General features: G+C 41.3%; 1 protein-coding gene across 2 annotated transcripts in view; it reads left to right on the top strand.

The window, feature by feature from the left end:
• The first annotated feature begins 991 nt into the window (after positions 1-991).
• The window catches only part of GLG1 (golgi glycoprotein 1), a 107619-nt gene continuing 88138 nt past the window's right edge, over positions 992-20472 (top strand). Inside the window, exons 1-2 of one of the 2 annotated variants that reach the window (XM_084906684.1) lie at positions 992-1230; positions 1264-1527. In XM_084906684.1, the coding sequence (XP_084762810.1) occupies positions 1030-1230; positions 1264-1527 (465 nt within the window). In that variant the 5' untranslated portion in view covers positions 992-1029. Of the gene's footprint in view, positions 1528-20472 lie in introns of both variants that reach the window. The other variant, XM_084906683.1, reaches the window with a different exon arrangement.

Here is a 20472-nt window from a genome sequence, read left to right as displayed (position 1 = left end):
GGCTACCTTTTGCATACACGTGGGGGGTGATATGTGTGTGTGTGTGGGGGGGAAGGGGGTCCCAAGCCTGCAACCTGGACTTGTACTCTGACTCAGAATCACACCTGCAACCTTTCAGTGCACGGTACAACGCCAACTGAGTCACAGCAGCCAGGGCTCTTAACTGCTTTTAAACATGCGTTTCAGTTCTGACTTAACACCAAGATTCATACACAGAGTGTTTCACAGTGTATTTATAATGCTGGTTATCACTTTGAATTCTATAGTGAGGGCTAGGCACGCTTCACAATTGTCCTTCCCATTAGAGCTCCCCCCTCTTCCTCCGCAGAATAACGAGGCTCGGAGAAGTTCCAGGACTTGCCCAGCCTGCCGGAGAGTAAGGATTGCAAGGGGATCTTTTCTTACCCCGCAACCCGTGCTCCCAACCCTGACTCCAGGCTGCCTTCTCTGCGTAAGAACGACTTCGGAGGCAGGCTGAAGGAAGCAGGCAGAGATGCAAGAAGGGGCTGGGGTACACCTGATGATGGGGTGAAGTTCACCTCTATAACTGAACAGGCAACATCCTCTACCGGCCATCTTGGTTGTGGCAACCCCAATTCCTCTTTATTTTTCTGTGACGACAACCAAGGGGAGTAAGGCCAAGCCGCTCAGCCGCGGCTTTTACTGAAGGGAACACCGGCAACTCCCCCGGCAAGGAGCGCCGCTTTCGGGCCCGCCCGGGTCCCGCGCGTGGCGGCTCGGAGCACGGCCTCCTCGCGGGCTCCGCTCCCCATTCACTGCCGGCATGGCGCAGGGAGGGGCTGGTGTGGTCCGCCGGCCCCCGCTCCGGTGGCCCCGCCCCTCGCCGTGGCCACGCCCCCTCATTTAAGTACGCGGCGCCCCGCGGGGGGAGGAGGGCTGGTGTGGTCCATCCGGCCCCCCTCCCGTGGCCCCGCCCTCTTCGCCGCGACCACGCCCCTCGCCGTGACCACGCCCCCTCATTTAAGTACGCGGCGCCGGCGGCTGCGTCGAGCTCGCCGCGGACCCAAGATGGCGGCGTGTGGACGTGTACGGAGGATGTTCCGCTTGTCGGCGGCGCTGCAGCTGCTGCTGCTGCTCGGGGCTGCCCGGGCCCAGAAACTACCGGGCCAGGCCTCCCACGGCCAGGGCCAGGGCCCGGTGCCCAACTTTGTGCTCCCTGGGGGGCAGGGTGGAGGCGGCGGCGGACCGGCGGGGCAGCCGCTGCTCCAGGTGCAGCCACAGCAGCAGCAGCAGCAGCAGCAGCAGCAGCAGCAGCAACAGCAACAGCAACAGCAACAGCAGCAGCAGCAGCAGCAACAACAGCAACAACCACCTCAGCCGCCGCAGCCACCTTTCCCGGCGGGTGGGCCTCCGGCCCGGCGGGGCGGAGCGGGGCCCGGCGGGGCCGGCGGGGGCTGGAAGCTGGCTGAGGAAGAGTTCTGCAGGGAGGACGTGACCCGCGTGTGTCCCAAGCACACCTGGAGCAACAACCTGGCGGTGCTGGAGTGCCTGCAGGACGTGAGGGAGGTGAGGAGGCGGGCCGGGGCCGCGAGGGCCGGGCGGGCCGGGCCTGGTGTGGGCCGGTGGGTGTCGCCAGCCTGGGGAGCGGCTGACGCTGGTCCGCTGCTCCGCTCGCCTCCTCTGCGCTGCGCTCGCGCCTTCCCTCCCAGCCCCTCTCCCTCTCCCTCTCCCTCTCTCTCCGGCGCCTTCCGAGAAGCCGGCTCCTCCTCCCCCGCCCTCGCTCCCTCCCTCCTTCCCGGTGCTGGGACGTGGGACGCCGACCCCGGCTCTGCGCGCGGCCGCAGCGCGCGGAGCCCCGGAGCGGGTCTGCGTTCGGTCCGGTCTTTTGTGTGAGATGCTCTGTGAGCGCAGCGGCTCCTCGCGCGGAAGACCTGTTCCCGGTTTGGCCATCCGTTTGGATTTGACAATTTGTAGCAACCCTCTTTTTTTTTTTTTTTTTTTTAAATAGTTAATGAAACCCTGTTACATATGTAGCCACCCTCTTGTTAACCTGAAAATGGTTGGCGCTCCTAAACGCGGCTCAAGAAAGGGAGCTGTGGATGGCCAGAAGGTGGTATTTGTTTAGGGAACTTGGGCTCTTGTCTGATGTGCATTGTTTGTCAGTCGCCGAATTGACTGGTCTCTGCCCCATTCTTTTGTGATTCGAAAATTCCTGTTATCTGCCAGGAACTGAAACGAATGTATGCTGCTTCCCCCTTCTTCTTTAGGTCTTTTTGGGCTGTATCTCAAGTTTAAGCTCTTACTAGCCAAGTGATGTAGATAGAGTTCAAAGCTTGGAAAGTTGGGGCAACATTTGAAGCTGTAATACACACACACAGCATTTGTGATTGGGTTGTGGGGTCTTGTCTTTCCGACGTCTGCATTAGGTTCTCACAGGACCTCTCAGTGCAATCTAGATTTGATTATTGGATGTGATTCAGTGTAAGCGACAGAACATTTCTTCTCTAGATTTAATGCTGCAGACATCTATGACAATTCTCAGTCCAAAGTTTGAGAGCATATCTGATAGGGATACTTAAAAAAAAAAAAAAAAAGGTTTAGGTGTATCGTCTTAGGCCCAAAAGTGGACAAGGAGAATGAAGTTTGATACAGTTTTGTGTGGCCAATTGTATCATCAGAGTTGCCTGAGGTGGTGTTCTTGGTCATGGGAAGACGACTGGTTTGTAGAAAGGCAGTGGTTTCCTCCTCCACGCCCCAATCCCACTGTGATATTTGATCTATATGTTATATACACAATAGTACCTGAGAGGAAAAGACATACATAATCAGGAGACAGAGAGAAAGGAAGTTTCCGGAGCCGCCAGAAATGTGGGGCCTTCGGGTACTTCTCAGCCACAATTTGAATAACTAGAAGGATGATCATCTCTTGTTATTCTTTATTCTTCAGCCATTCTTCTAGATAAATAGAATTAAGGCTCTCAATTCTGTGAAGCTTTCTGGATATTTGTTTGGTCATTGACGATATACGTATAATAGAAGTTCCCTCAGACTAGCATCCTGCTATTGGTTTGTGGCAAAACAGGACGTTATCAGGGAAAATGGTAAAAAGTGGCCCATCCAATGAAGACATGTCTCTTTCTTTGTGTGCATCAGGGACATATGGAAACCTCCACTTACAGGCACAGCCTTCCTTTGTCATGTATGTAGAACTGTGTAGGAGCATATATAATCCACAAATAGATCTGACCAGTTTTGGAGTCTGTTTAATTTAGTAAGGTACCCTCTTCCTGGCATTGCTTACTTTAAAGAACCTGGCCTGAAATATAATATAGTCCTTACTCCATTTGCCTGTAAGATTCTCAACAAGGATATTGGTTCAGTAACTACATTTTTCTTCCTTTATGGGATGATATATAAACTCTTTGAGGGTAGCTACTGGGTCCTATATTTCCTTTGTAACTTTCTAGAGCACCTGATTCAGTGCTAAGGCAGTTAACACTGCACTGATTGAGGATGAGTAAACTACTGGATTCCGTTTTATGCTCCAGAGGAAGAAAAGGTGTCCTGTAAATGGAAGGTGGGGGTATTTTGGTGGGTAAGAGGAAATCTAAATTTCCAATTTAATTAATTTCCCTCTAACTTTATATACATAAAAATAAAGAAGAGTACCATGGACAACAGTTGTATAGTCTTCAGAAGGTGGAGTTATTTTTAAACTACTTTTTAAAAAAAGACAGCAAAGGAAATTTTATTTCACTTAGTTTGAGAATTAGTTCAATTTGATTTATGTGTTTGAAAGAGCATAACTTAAAGAAATAAACTGGCTAGGCAGATTTGAAGTGAAATCATGGAATATGATTTGTATTTGCTGTTCAGTGAATAGGACTCTTTGATGATAAAGTAGACATGTACATCTTTATCTTTTTGGATACAAATTTGAGGAAGATTTTTCTCTGTGTACTTGTGATTAGAATTACGAAAAGGCAAAGCATGTGGGTATAGTAAACCACATTTTTTATTTTGGAATATATAGTGTTAGGTTAAGTCTATTTTTTAATTTATTTTATTTATTTATTTATTTTTTACATATTTTATTGATTTTTTACAGAGAGGAAGGGAGAGATAGAGAGCTAGAAACGTCGATGAGAGAGAATCATCAACCATCTGCCTCCTGCACACCCCTCACTGGGGATGTGCCCGCAACCAAGGTACATGCCCTTGACTGGAATCAAACCTGGGACCTTTTAGTCCGCAGACCGACGCTCTACCACTGAGCCAAACCGGTTTCGGCTTAATTTATTTTTTGATTATAGTTGGCATTCAACATTTTTTTGTGTGTGTTTCAGATGTACAGCACAGTGGATACACATTCATATAGGTTACCAGCTTAAGTCTTAAATTTAAATATGTTAAGTTTTCTGTAGCAGTTTTGTAGCAGTTCACTTACAGAATATACTTACAGGCATTATAGTTACCTTTAAATAATTTCAACTGATACTTCCAATATAACTATTCCATCATAGGCCAACAAATTAAAAACTGTAGTAAAACTAGGTACAGATACGGATTAGTTCACAGCTTTTTTTTAAATCAATTTGGCCATTATTTTGAAGGTGTGTGTTCTGTGGGGGATTTTTCCTTCTTTTTAACACTCTCAGATGAGTCATGTTTTTTTAAAAGGTCAAGTACCTAGCCAAAACCGGTTTGGCTCAGTGGATAGAGCGCCAGCTTGTGGATTGAAGGGTCCCAGGTTCAGTTCCTGTCGGGTACACATACCTTGGTTTCTGACACATCCCCAGTGGGGGCGCGTGCAGGAGGCAGCTGATCGATGTTTCTCTCACATCAATGTTTCTAACTCTCTCTCTCTCTCTCCCTTCCTCTCTGTAAAAAAATCAATAAAATATATTTAAGAAAAAAATAAATAAATAAAAGGTCAAGTACCTAGTAGGCCCACTATTAAATAGTAGGTGTAATGGTGGGATAGTAGAGTCTTGGTGTGTGTGTGGGTGTAATTTAGTAGTTCTAGTTAATGGAAAAAAATAGCTATGTAGGAAAGGAAAAAATACACTGTGGACTGTTTTAACAGGTAGAGGAGGAGTAATACCGAAGCAAGAGAAGGTACTGCTCTCTAGTTAGTAGTTAAAGAGATAAGACATACAACCATGGTATGTGCCCTTGACGGGGAATCGAACCCATGACTTTTGAGAGTAATTTTAAAATACTTGATGTATTTTTGGCTGAGATGTTGTATTTAGAAGTTTTAAGTGAAGACATTGGTTCCTTAGGAGTTTACTAGTGCTGTGCATAGGTTTTTCTTAGTTTTGTTGTTATTATAAGTTTAAAAAAAAAATTGTGAAATTGTGAAATTTCAAACATGCACAGAAGTAGAGAGACAAGTATGATGACTCCCCATGTATGATCACCCAGCTTCAACTTCCTTTTTTGGCGTGTGTGGGTGGGTGTTATAGGGTTTGGGATACTGGCATATTTTAGCAAATCCCAGACACTATGTCATTTTTCTTTAATACGTCAATGTATGTCTCTGATAAGGACTTAAAAATATATATATATATATAAAATAAAACTTGCCGGGACCGGTTTGGCTCAATGGATAGAGCGTCGGCTTGGGGACTGAAGGGCCCCGGGTTCGATTCCGGTCAAGGGCATGTACCTTGGTTGCGGGCATATCCCCAGTAGGGGGTGTGCAAGAGGCAGCTGATCAATGACTCTCCCTCATTGATGTTTCTAACTCTCTATCTCTCTCCCTTCCTCTCTGTACAAAAATCAAAAAAAATATTTTAAAAAAATAAATAAAAATAAAACTTAATAGTTCCAGTTAATGGAAAAAAATAACTATGGACTTCAAGGCCCAGTTGGTTAGAGTAGGGGTGTCGAACTCAATCAGAGAAGGGGCCAAAATCTTAAATCCAGCCTAAATCGCGGGCCGAATGGTTTACTGAACAGTCATAAACTGACAATGTCATAAACTGACAGCGGAGTGCAGTGATGACAGCGCGGTGCGGGCCACATTGCAAGGCCTGGCAGGCTGGATTTGGCCCGCGGGCCTTGTGTTTGACACATGTGGGTTAGAGCATCTTCCCAATACACGATCCTCGGTCAGGGCACATACAAGAATCAGCCAGTGGTCCTGCCAGTGTTGCACAATAGAGTGTGGGCCCATGGGGTAAAGGGCCATGGGTTCGATTCCTTGTCAAGGGCACAGGTTCCCCAGCTCCATCCAGTAGGGGCGTGTGCTGGAGGCAACCAATTGATGTTTCTCTCTCTCTCTTTCCCTCTCCCCCTCCTACTTCAATTGCACTCTCTGTAGAAATCAATGGGAAAAATATCCTCAGGTGAGGATTAAAAAAAAAAAAAAAGGAAGAAAGAAAGAAAGAAAACCTAGAACCTGTTATTTTTAGTAGTAAAAGCATCATGCCCAGCCAGCGAGGCTCAGTGTTTGAGCAATGACCTACCTATGAACGAGGAGGTCATGGTTCGATTCTTGGTCAGGGCAAATGCCCAGGTTGTGGGCTCGATCCCCAGTGTGGGGCATGCAGGAGGCAGCTGATCAATTGTTCTCTGTCATCATTGATGTTTTTCCCTCTCCCTTCCTCTCTGAAATAAGTAAAAGTATATAATTATTTTTAAAAGCATAATGTGCCCTGGCCCATGCTGTTCAGTGGTTAGAACATCAGCCTGGGCACCAAAGGGTTTCAAGTTCTATTCCAGGTCAAGGGCACATACCTGGATTTCAGGTTGGCTCCTCAACCACATTCTTATCCCCTGTCCTGTGCGTGCAGGAGGCAACCAGTTGATGTATCTCTCTTACATCAATGTTTCTTTCTCTCTCTCTCTCTCTCTCTCTCTCTCTCTCTCTCTCTCTCTCTCTCTCTTTCTCTCTCTCTCTCTCCCTCTCTCTTTTTCTCCCTCTCTCTCCCCCCCCCCTCTCTTTTCTCTCTCCTTGTCTCACTCCCACTTTCTCTGAAAAGCAATGGAAAAAATATTCTCAGGTGAGGATTAGCAAAAAAGAGAGAGAGAGAGAGAGAGAGCGCATTATGAAGTATTTCTTCTGAATTTCTTGGTATCTTCCCTTGATATATCAATTTTAGATTATAAATTTGTGGACCACGATGTATAACTTAAGCACAGAGTGAATGCTTTGTAAATATTTATTGGAGATGGACTATTTGATCTTGAACAGGAGTTAACATTTCAACATAATAAAATATAAACTCACTTTCAAACTCATAGATGAACATTTTTCTTACACTATTTTATATTTTATTGATTTTTTACAGAGAGGAAGAGAGAGGGATAGAGAGTTAGAAACATCGATGAGAGAGAATCATCGATCAGCTGCCTCTTGCACACCCCCTACTGGGGATGTGCCCGCAACTAAGGTACATGCCCTTGACCGGAATCGAACCCGGGACCTTTCAGTCCACAGGCTGACGCTCTATCCACTGAGCCAAACCAGTATCGGCTTCTTACACTATTCTTAACCATCCACTTGGTTAAGAATAGTGTAACTATGTCCTAAGAAAGTATACCACACGATCTGTGTTATCTCATTTAATACTTTTGATAGCCCTGTGAGGTGGATAGTATTTATCTTGTTTGAGAAACAAGGCTCAGAGAGATGAAGAAATTTGTCCAACATTATATCCTGAGTGGTAGAGCTTGTATTCAGGAAGTTCTTTGTAACGTCAAAGACCATCCTTTTTCCAATCTACCTTGGTTGGTTGCAGCTGGGAAAATTAGTATGAGAATGCCAAGTGTTCATAGATGGACACAAAATGAAAAGGGTCACCTGGAATTAGAATCTTCTTTTCTTCACTACCAGAAACAGCTGGGCTGCAAAAGCTCCTATGCATTGAATTATTGTGGATTTCTCAGGCAGAGAGGCCAGCATTTTTAGACAAAGCTAATTCAGTTACTAGTCTGAGTCTATGAGGAGCAGACTTTCTGTTTAAGAAAAGATTTTTAAATTCCATCTTGCCTTACGCAGGATTTGTGCTCCTATAACGTAAGAATTGAGATGTGTCCTTCTCCTCTTGGTATTGGCTCCATGGAACAGCACAAAGAGTGAATGAGAGCTGGAGCTGTCACTGTCATTACCTAATTGTGTGGCTGTGGCAGGTCATTTTATTACCCCGCTTCTCGGTTTCCCTTGTGTTAAATGAGAGATTTGGGCAATAGTACAATTTTAAGATCCCTGTTATTTAATCTGTGAGTTTTTCCTTGTATTATATTCTGTGTATGTACCTTGGCGGTATTGCTGTTTTGGTTCTAGATTACCACAATAAAGAGAATGGTAATCTTTTTTGCTGGTTGAGGGTCTTGTTCTCAATTTGTAAAAAATGCATCATTTGTGAAACGCAGTAAAATAAGGTGTGTCTATAGTTTCTAGGATTTATGTGTGTACCATCTCCTGATTCCTTATTCATTCATGGGGGGAAATAAGTGATATGAATAATGCAAACAGCAATTAATCTAAACATTGTTTGGCTTCAGGATATGCTATGATTGTTTTGTTTGAGCCATAGGAATTTCCTCCAATGCTAACTATCTCTCAGTGGTTGGAAACCGTCTAACCACATAATCAAGGCATTATTGATCTCCGATTCTGCACCTATTATTGTGGAAGAACACTTGAAGACACCACCATTGCTTACAGTTGGTTTGATAAATGAGACTGGGATCAAGAAACAGTTATGTAAGAGCGTGTTAATAACTTGGTGTCATACAAACAGTAAGTTTTTTAGAGCAGCGGTGCTAACCAGTGGTCTGCGGACCCCTGCTGGTCCGTGAGGTCCGAAAGGTTGGTGACTGCTGCTTTAGAGCTATGAAAATAGCACAAAGTTAAGAGTTAGACATGGGTGGAACTCAGCTCTACCACTCAGCTTGAAAATCATATCACTTTTTCATTCTTACATAGGGGACTGTGTACTATAGTCCTGTTTATGTGAAGATATCCATGAATTCTTGAGCTGGATGTATTATGTTTTTCTAAGGTATACTAAACAAAATATATGGCTGTGGAAGTGCACAATTGTAATGCATTCCATCGGAAATCATCTTGTTTACCACCTGTGTTGCATGCTTTGGAAAATACTAAGGCTGGATTGATTATCTCTTTAAAAAATATTATTTTTAGAGAGAGTGGAAGGGAGAGGGGGAGAGAGGGAGGGAAGAGGAAGAGAGAGAAACATTGGTTTGCCTCCTGCGTGCACCCAGAGCGGGGATCAAACCTGCAGCCTGGGCATGTGACGGAATCAGACTGGTGCCTGGGGAGATGCTCAACCCACTGAGCCACAGCGGCCAGGGCTGGGTCATCTCTTAAGATGTTTCCAGCTCTGGTACTTTGTGATTCTGTGACCTGTAGAAATACGAAACATTGCAATGGAACCACGGGTGCAAGTGTAAGAGGAAGATGCTTATGATTAAGTGTGATGAAGTTAAGGGGGCTATCCTGACTAAAGTAGAGTTTGAGAATTTTTTCAGAGTCCAGATTACAAAGGGTCTTTTTTTTTTTTTTTTTTTTTTATATTTTATTGATTTTTCACAGAGAGGAAGAGAGAGGGATAGAGAGTTAGAAACATCGATGAAAGAGAATCATCGATCAGCTGCCTCTTGCACATCCCTCACTGGGGATGTGCCCGCCGCAACCAAGGTACATGCCCTTGCCCGGAATCGAACCCGGGACCTTTCAGTCTGCAGGCCGACGCTCTCCACTGAGCCAAACCGGTCCCGGCACAAAGGGTCTTATATGCACCACTGGCTGGTTCTTTACGTAAAGCCCAGAGATAGAATGTGTTTTTATTCCAACCTGGGATAAAATTATTCCTGCAGGCCCTAGCCAGCTTGGCTCATTGGATAGAGCGTCAGTATGTGGACTGAAGGCACATGCCTAGGTTGCGGGCTCGATCCCCAGTAGCGGGGGCGGGGGGGGGGGCAGGGGGGGCGCAAGAGACAGCTGATCAGTGATTCTCTCTCATCATTGATGTTTCTATCTTTCTCTCCTCCCTTCCTCTCTGAAGTCAATAAAGAAATATATTTTAAAAAATATTCCTACAGATAATTGAGAGTTACTTATATTATAAAATTGTGCTGCCATTTATGTATGGCAAATATTTTTTAAGAAGCCGCTTGATGAAAAGTTATTTAAGCATATGGTTGCTTAATAATTTATTGTTCTTTGGAAGAAAATAAAACACTTGAACAGCCCAAAAGATGAAATGGTACATTATTCTTTTGTACATTTCTCCTAATATGTTCAAAACAAACTTAGCAACAATCCAAAAAGATCTGTCTTTTTGAGATATTATATAGTATTTTTAAAAGAATAGGTTAAAATGACTTATAGGATGTCATACAAATTAATTTTTCTTCCTTCAGCAAACATTTATTAAATAACTACTATTTTCAAAACACTGTTTAATGTTAGAGGACAAACATGTATAATAGCTGTCTGTGTGCCTTTTCATAAGAGATCAGATGTTTTGTTGTATCAGGCGTTCTATTGTATTTAATCTTACGGGATTTAATTTTATTATTTTTGACATATTTATTTTCATGAGGAGTTTTCCAAGGGCCAATAAGTAGTGGAATTAAGATTCAAAAGTAAGTCTATCCAGCTGTAAAATAGCTAAACATTCCCTCTCTCCCTATTCCTGTAGCTGTCCAATGTGGTAGTCACCATCTAGATGTAGCTATTAAACAGTTAAAAACAGGTTATCTGAATTGAGATGTGCTGTAAGTGTAAAATAATTCTTGGTTGGGAAGAATTAGCATTACTTTCATGCAAATGCAATATCTCATTAGTTGTGATATTGATTACATGTTTAAATGCCAATATTTTGTGTGTTTTTTTAATATATTTTTTTATTGATTTTGTACAGAGAGGAAGGGAGAGAGATAGAGAGTTAGAAACATCGATGAGAGAGAGTCATCAATCAGCTGCTTCTTGCACACCCCCTACTGGGGATATGCCCGCAACCAAGGTACATGCCCTTAACCGGAATCGAACCCGGGACCCTTCAGTCCCCAAGCCGACGCTCTATCCATTGAGCCAAACCGGTCTTGGCAATGCCAATATTTTGTATATATTAGGTTTTATTTGTTAATGTGACTAGTAGAAAACATAAAATAATATATGTGGCTCACATTATATTTCTGTGAGCCACATATATTGGCCTAGAAGAAGAAAAACATATTTTAACTAAAAACTATAATACAGCCCTAGCTGTTTTGGGTCTGTGGATAGAGCGTCGGCCTGCAAACTGAAAGGTCTCAGGTTCAATTCGGGTCAAGGGCACATGCCTGGGTTGTGGGAGGCAGCCGATCCATGGATGTTTCTATCTCATCATGGATGCTTCTCTCTCTCTCTCTCTCTCTCTCTCTCTCTCTCTCTCTCTCTCTCTCTCTCTCTCTCTCTCTCTTCCTATCTGAAATGAATAAAAATATATTAAAAAATAAAGACCATAATACAAGTTATAAAATAGTAAGTACTATAATAGAAGGACAAATTAAATGCTATGGGCATACGGTAGAGGAAATGGCTGGGAGGATTAGAAATAAAAGCTCTTTAGTACTTTTTATTCTTCTTAAGTTGATGGTTCATATGAATTTCTTAATTTAGTTATCTAAAAATGGCTCCCAACCTGGTTAATGCATGAATTTCATCTTCAGCATGCCTAATTTATGAGGTGTAATGGATACTGTAGTCACTCTTTCAACTTGAGAGGAACAATATTCTTATGAGACTGGAAGTCCTAAGCGATTCTTCTTTATTTGGTTGAATTAGATAAATTTGAAACTTAAGGAAGAATCTCAAGGATGGCCTTCAGAACTGTGCCAGTACTAACCCTTGTATCTGCATTAAAATAGATTGTGGAGGAACAAGCAGTGTGGACTGGAATCTAAAAACAATGGATTAAAAGAACCAAGCATTCGTTTTAATCCACCTTTAATAACTGCTGAAATTAGAAATTATGTTAAATTGAAGAGAATATAAATTCTCCCATTGAAGGCTTGAATAATATGTATAACTCTTTATAGGGAGAGTCTTGGTGGAAATAGGTGCTGACTTAAATTCCTGTATTTGTACACTTGTAAAACAGGACCACACTCTCAAAGCAGTTTGGGGTTTCTTTGAAAAAATAACAAATGTGACATATATTTAAAATAATAAGATAAACAGTGAAGGGAATGTGAATGTAAGTTATAAATCAATTCAAATGCAAAGTTACACAAAAGAACCAAAGAAAATAATATTTAAAGAAATCTCTGGTATCTAGGAAGGTTTCATTTATAAATTAAGTTTAAATTAGCCTGCAAGTCTTTTAACAGAACTTCCAAAGTTCCTGCACTGATTAAATTAGCTTTGAATATGATAAACAAGATGGAGTGGACAAAACCTACAGGGAGCTGGGAGGGGACGTAATAGAGAGTTTTAATCATGAACAAAACCTGCCACCTGCTAATTAGTATCATCTACTGAGCACACCTATTACTATGAAATAAAAATCAAAGGAGGAAAGGTCCTATAGTCATGTGGAGCCCTTCCTGCTGAGTGGGAAAATAGAATGGGCTTTGAAACTAGAACGTGCATAGCTAAAAATCTATGTGTAGATAAAATCCTAGCTCACTTTACTACTTACTTGCACAAATTAATATCTTGAATTTTCTTATTTATAAAATTGAGGTATGAAATCTACTCCCAGCAGAGTTATGGAGTGGATGAAAACATTTTAAAATACAGGGTGTGGATGAAAACATTTTAAAATACTACACAGTGTCCCAAAAATATGAAGATGTATACACACTTTGAATAATTATAAAGGCAGTGTTAATAAAGTACATTTCATTTTCAAAATGTAATAGAAATGTAACAGCTGTTAGCCTGTGTATACATTTTTTGGACACTGTATTTGCCCATAAATGGTCTTCCTTTCCCTTTGTTGTTGCAGATGGAATCATTCAAGATAAGGCTTTATGTTCATTGTCTTTTTTTTTTTCTTTTCTTTTAATCCTCACCCAAGGATATGTTTATTGATTTGAGAGAAAGAGAGAGAGAGAGAGAGAGAGAGCGTGAGTTTGTTGCCTCTCATATATGCCCTAACTGACTGGAACCCTCAACCTACCCTGTTTCCCTGAAAATAAGACAGTGTCTTATATTAATTTTTCTCCCAAAGTTGCACTAGGTCTTATTTTCAGGGGATGTCTTATCTTTTCATGCGCTAGGTCTTATTTTCGGAGGATGTCTTATTTTCGGGGAAACACGGTAGGTATGTGCCTTGATGGAAATCGAAGGAACCCACAACTTTTGGATGTGCAGATACTTCAAGCAACTGAGCCACATCTGCCAGGGTTATGTTCACTGTCTTAAAGAGAAATGTGAATTGAAATGCTGCATACTTAATACAGTCTTTCCAAGGCTCCTTCAAGAAAACTTTAGTTGAACTTACTCAAAGAGTAAGATGAAAAACATTCATATAATTTTACTACGTATTTAAAATGCGTATACTTTCAGATTATGGAGTATAATGTGGTGAATTCTCTGGGTAAAAGAATTCAGTTCTACCAAATGTTTTTTAGTTCTTTTGGCCTACATAATGCCTAAATTTAGGATACACTGCCTGTCAGACAAAGGGAAACTCCATTTTCTCGTATAAGAGGGAAAAAATAGTTCTTAGATTCTGGTGACTGTACTACTTAAAACAGATCCCCCCTCCACTGAATGCAATGACTAAGAACATAGCTATTTTATCAGCTTAGAAAGAGCAGGCATTGATTATATCTTTTTTGCCCTTTGTAAAACTAGATAAATCTAAAAATGGTTGATGCAAGAAATATCCAAACCTGGAGAGATTTTTAAAAATATATATTGTATTGGTTTTTTACAGAGAGGAAGGGAGAGGGATAGAGAGTTAGAAACATCGATGAGAAAGAAACATCAATCAGCTGCCTCCTGCACACCCCCTACCGGGTATGTGCCCGCAACCAAGCTACATGCCCTTGACCGGAATAGAACCTGGGACCTTTCAGTCCTCAGGTCGACGCTCTTTCCACTGAGCCAAACCGGTTTCAGCAACCTGTAGAGATTTTTTAGGTTTATTTGAGCCAAATGGACAATAATTGCCAAGAAGCAAAATCTTAATTTCACACACACACACATCCCCTCTTCCCAGCTGCCTGGAGCCCACGGAGCCCACAAGTCCTTGCTTCTGTCTGGAGCACCACTCTAATAGCTCCCTCTGCTTCCCCCCATCCCCTCATAGCAGGCTTCAGGCCTGCATATGCAAATTGACCTCCATCTTTGTTTGGTTAGTTTGCATACTCACTCTGATTGGCTGTGGGCATAGCAGGTGATGGTTAATTTGCATGTTTCTCTTTTATTAGATAGGATTGCTAAGATTGGGGCATGTTCTGTCTTATGAAACTGTCTATATCAAAGTATAAATACATAAGTTTATGTATTAAGGACAATACAAAAATATTTTCAGCATGTAAGCCTTGTTTCTGAGGTAATTGGTAACAAAGTTAGTTTTTAACAGTTTTGAAACAGTTAAAATCCTATAATCATATTAAATCTTTTTTTTTTTTTTTTAAAGAAGCGCCTTTATTTACTTTATGGATATTTATGTGTTTTTTTTTTAATATATTTTTATTGATTTTGTACAGAGAGGAAGGGAGAGAGATAGAGAGTTAGAAACATCGATGAGAGAGAGTCATCGACCAGCTGCCTCTTGCACACCCCCTACTGGGGATATGCCCGCAACCATAGTACATGCCCTTGACCGGAATCGAACCCAGGACCCTTCAGTCCCCAAGCCGACGCTCTATCCATTGAGCCAAACCGGTCTCGGCCATATTAAATCTTAAATTGGATAGATTTATTAGGACCTGGTTGTTATGTATGTATATAAGAACTTTTGTCTGGTTGTTGTTTTTATCATTATGAGAAGTTTCAAGGATTTTTATTAGTGTGTGTGTGTGTGTGTGTTTTAAATATATTTTTATTGATTTCATAGAGGGAGAGGGAGAGAGAGATAAAAACATCAGTGATGAGAGAGAATCATCAATTGGCTGCCTCCTGCATGCTCCCCACTGGGAATTGAGCCCACAACCCTGGGAATCGAACAGACCTCCTGATTCATAGGTCAGTGCTCAAACACGGAGCCACGCTGGACAGGCCTATTGTGTGTTGATTTTCATCTTTATAGTGTACCTGAAATAGGACAAATCAGGGCAGTGAAAGCAGATGTCAGAATAGATTAGTGTGGTTCTCTTCCTCTTATGGAAACAGTTTCTCATTTTAAAGGCTACATCAGCCTACATCTCCAACTTCCCACTAGTACTTCCCATTAGCTCTTTACGCAACATCCTGCTTTCCCACACCCACGGATACACAGCATAGCGGTGTGGGCTTCCAGAGAGTACCGAGTTACAGCACTTGAGTTTACAGGGTTTATCTGTAAATAGTAGTTGTTGGTAAAGATTTTAAATTTGAGAATTTTCTGCACCAAAATATTGTTCAATAGCTTTCCCTTTGCACAGCCCACTGCCCCTCTCTCCACTAACTTTTAAGCACTGTTCTCAGGCTTTATTGCTTTTATTAAACTGAACCATAAAGAAATTACCAATATTTGATCATGTTGGACCTATAAAAGCAGCAGTTTCATATGGTTCAACCTGATTGTTCAGATTTAGAATACATAGAATCTCCTTTCCAGCAATTTTATTGCTTCCTTTTGTATCATCTTGAAATCTACAGTTATGAACTAGCAGATAGGAGAAATTAGTCATTTTAGTGTGGGTTTCTCACCTTGGGGGTCTTCCTGAAAATTTTTTTGCAGTTTCTCATGTGGCTTATTTGTCCCCAGGACCAAACGAAGGGAAGCAGTTACTTTTATACCTTTTATCAATAGGGGAAAGGTAGGACCAGGTGTAAATATCAGAGAGAAGCTCACCAGTGGAACCTTTTGTATCTCATTGACAGTTCTTGATATCAGTATGTAGTAGATAGGACAGATATCTGCCTTATTTCACAGATTTAAAAAAAATGAGTCAGATGGGTTGTGATTTGCATAAATATTAAACAGTTTAGACTCCAACCCAAGTCTTTTTAAATTTAAAGTCTGTCATTCCATGTACCAAATTGTTTTTCTTATAACTTTTACATTTGTATATATAATACAGTTTCTTTTTTATTTTATATATATATATATGTGTGTGTGTGTGTGTGTGTGTGTATGTGTATTATATATATATATATATACACATTACTGTTTTTCATATTTTTATATCTTTAGCTTTTGTTTGTTAATTTCAGAGAGGAAAGGAGGTGGGGGGAGAGAGAAACATCAGTGATGAGAGAGAATCCTCAAACAGCTGCCTCTTGCATACTCCATGCTGGGAATCGATCCCTTAACTCAGGCATATACCCTGACCAGGAATCCAGCTGTGACCTCCTGGTTCATAGGTTGATGCTCAACCACTGAGCCCTGCCAGCTAGGTGCAGAATATTTTTTTTTTTTTTTTAAATATATTTTATTGATTTTGTACAGAGAGGAAGGGAGAGAGATAGAGAGTTAGAAACATCGATGAGAGAGAGTCATTGATCAGCTGCCTCTTGCACACCCCCTACCGGGGATATGCCCACAACCAAGGTACATGCCCTTGACCGGAATCGAACCCGGGACCCTTCAGTCCCCAAGACGACGCTCTATCCATTGAGCCAAACCGGTCTCGGCTAGGTGCAGAATATTTTATTGTTAATCTTCACCTGAGGATATTTTTTCCATTGATTTTTTTTTTTTTATTTAAGAGAATGGAAGGGAGTGGGGGAGACAGAGGAGAGAGAGAGAGAAACACATTGATTGATTGCCACCAGCACACACCCTCAACCAGGCATGGGATTGAGTCTGCGACTAAGGAAGGTGCCCTTGACTGGAATTGAACCCAAGACTCTTTGGTCTGCAGGCCGATACTCATAACTACTGAACCAAACCAGCTAGGGCCTAAGACATTTTTTTCATTGCTTTTTAGAGGCGGGGGGGAGGGAGGGAAGTATCAACATTGATGATGTGAGAGAGGCACATTAATTGGTTGCCTCCCACACGCACCCTGGGGCCTGTGATTGAACCATCCCAGGTACTTGTTCTTGACTGGGAATCGAACCTGAGGCCCTTCCGTGCTGGGACCAACGCTCTAACCACTGAGCTGCATCAGCCAGGGCTCCTTTTGCATTTTTATATAAATCTGTCAACAGATATTTGAACACATACTGTGTCTATCATTTCTTCAAAAAAAAAATTTTTTTTTGTTTCTTTTCTCCTGGGCTCTAATCTTACATAGATGAAGTTGCTTGCTATGGACTCACAAGTCATGAGGTTCTTCACCCTTCTCGCCTCCCAAAAGTAGTTGCCCCACCCCCACCTCATCCACATTTCATTTTGGGTAATTACTATTGCTGTATCTTTATGTTCGCTGATCTTTTCTTCTGTGGTTTTCAGCCTCCTATTAATGCCATCCAGTGTATTTTTAGATATTCTGTTTTTTCATCTGTAGAAGTTTGATTTTTTTAAATATATATTTTTATTGAATTCAGAGAGGAAGGGAGAGGGAGAGATAGAAACATCAATGATGAGAGAGAATATTGATTGGCTGCCTCCTGCACGCCCCCTACTGGAGATTGAGCCTGCAACCCAGGCATGTACCTTTGACCAGAATCCAACCCAGGACCACTCAGCCTGCAGACCAACGCTCTATCCACTGAGCCAAACTGGCGAGCACTAGAAGTTTGATTTCAATAATATATTCCATTTCTTTCTTCATTATGTTTATATTTTCCTTTTTATCCTTAAATGTTTTAAGGTCTTCATCTGCTAATTCTTTTATTGGTCATTTCTTGTCTTTTTCCCCTACTGAGTAATGTTTCTTCTGGTGTTCACATTCACCTTTTGAGTACTGAAATTTTTGAATTCCTTTAGAGTGTTGTATTTTGTCTGGTACACAGTTCAGTTTGATCCTTTTGAGATTTTTAAAAAATATATATTTTATTGATTTTTTACAGAGAGGAAGGGAGAGAGATAGAGAGCTAGAAACGTCAATGAGAGAGAAACATCAACCAGCTGCCTCTTGCACACCCCCCACCGGGGATGTGCCCGCAACCAATGTACATGCCCTTGACCGGAATCGAACCTGGGACCTTTCAGTCCGCTGACCGACCCTCTACCACTGAGCCAAACCGGTTTCGGCCCTTTTGAGACTTTTTAAAACTTCTTTTAAGGGCAAGTCCAGAGCAGCCTTCAGTCTGTACCTAATTTAATTCTATCGCTAAGATGTGGCTCTTTGGTAACTCTATTCAATGTCCCAAGGTATGTTAGGTCTCTCCATTCTGGCTGGTGAAAGTGAACTGTTCCTTGCCTTTTGTGAGCTTCAGGAATTATTTGGCCTGTTTGCATTTGTGTTTCATTTTCCACTACACATACATAACGATAGGATTTGATTCAAAGGAATCTTTCGAGATCTTTGTGCAGCTCTCTTTTCCAGGTCTCTGTCTTGCAAATTTTAGCACGGATCCCCTGAACTTTGATTTCTCTCTTCTACTCTGCAGGAACACCATTTTCTGTTTGGGTTCTCCCTCCCTGTGCTATAGCCTAGAATCCTGCCTCCAGGCTGGGGTCATCAGGTTCACCTGTTTATTTCCCTTCCTTCAGGTTCATAGTCCTAGGCTGCCTGATTAATGACTGAAAAGTATTTTTTATAGTTTATCTAGTTAATAACTACGAGGACAATTTCTGTAATAAAATGTAAGTGTAGTAGAAGTCACCATCCCTTGAATTTTAACTTCTGTCTTAGCAAATGGAAATTACTGGGGAGAAATTGTTAGAAAATGAGATTGAGAATTATTTATGAAAATTGCAAATATATGTATATATCCTTTGACCCAATAGTCCTACTTCTCAAAATGTATACATAACAGTATGATGAATGGATCGAGGTGTTTTATTGAAGCTTTTTTTTTTTTGGTAATAGCAAATAAATGGAAGCAACTCAACATCCTTCAGTAAGGGAGTAAATAAATTATAGTGCATCTATACAATGCACTATTGTATAGTTAAATAAATTATAGTGCATCTATACAATGAACTATTATATTGCTGTGGAAAAGAAGCTCTTTTCTGGTATGGAAAGATCTTCAAGATCTGTTGTTACCACTTAGTATAGGATACTGTCTTTTACGTAATAAAGGAGGAAGAATAAGAAAAAAATACTTTTTAAGATTGAATATTCTGTATGGCTGCAGAAGAAAGTAGGATAATGGAGGGATAAAGTACAATAGGTAGGGGCCCGGCTGGTGTGGTGCAGTGGTTGAGCGTTGACCCACCAACCAAGAGGAGGAGGCTGCTCTGATTCTTGGTCGTGACACATGCCCTGTTTGGGGGCTTGTTCCTCAGTACGGGGGTATGTAGAAGGCAGCTGTTAGATGATGTTTCTCTCTCATCTTTGTTTCTACCTTCTATCCCTCTCCCTTTCTCTTTAAAACAAACAAAACATATTTTTTAAAAATGAAAATATTTGGGAAATTTGTCATGCATTTTATATTTTTTATTTTTTAAAGAAAATATATGAGCCACATGTGTATGTTACCTATTTAACATTTTTTGGAGTTTATTTTAAGTTTATCTTTTAAAAAAAATGAATTTATTGGGATGACATTGGTTAAAAAACATGTACTGGCTGAATGCCTTGTTTTATGCCATTTTCTATAAGGAACTTGAGAATCTGCAGAATTTAGTATTCTGTGGGGGTCCTGGAACCAGTCCCCCATGGATACTGAAGGGACATTATTAAATTTTGGGGAGTCCAAGACTGTGTAGGGGGTGGAGGATCAGTGCCTCTAACCCTTGTGTTGTTAGAGGGTCAACTGTACTTGCTTTATTTCATAAAGATGTTAGTTTTAAACACTTACTGTAAGCTATATGGAAAATTGTATTCCATGTCAAGTCAGAACTTGACAAAAAAAAACTTGTATCCTAGAATACAACTGCATTTATTTTGTATCAATCTTTCCCCCGCCCCCTCCTCTCAGCTGTTGGGGAAACAAGTGTCTTTTCTGAAGCAAGTCAGGTTATTCTATTCTGAGCCAATATCCTTAGACTTTCCTTTTCCCCCCAGTTTCTAACGAGGTTATTTTCTCATTTGTTTGTTTCTGGATCTGTTCTTTCCATTATTATAAGTATCAGTTTATGTAATCCAAAAGGAATTCCAGATTATTCAAGATACACCAAGCTTGGGAAATTGGCTTTCTCCTGAGTGGCAGACTTTGCAGCATAGCTTGGCAGCTCCAATTGATATATATTGGAACTTTTGCTATTTCTTACGGGCTTAGCAGTAGCATGTAATAGTGATTTATAGATTGCATTGAAACAATAATAGATTTCTTTATTTAAATTAATTAGAACATTGCAAGTAAAATGTAGCCAGAATTTGGAATTGTTA

Source organism: Pipistrellus hanaki (genome assembly GCF_964339955.1).
Source record: "Pipistrellus hanaki genome assembly, chromosome: 15".
Lineage (NCBI taxonomy): Eukaryota > Metazoa > Chordata > Mammalia > Chiroptera > Vespertilionidae > Pipistrellus > Pipistrellus hanaki.
This window is presented reverse-complemented; position numbering and strand designations above follow the sequence as displayed.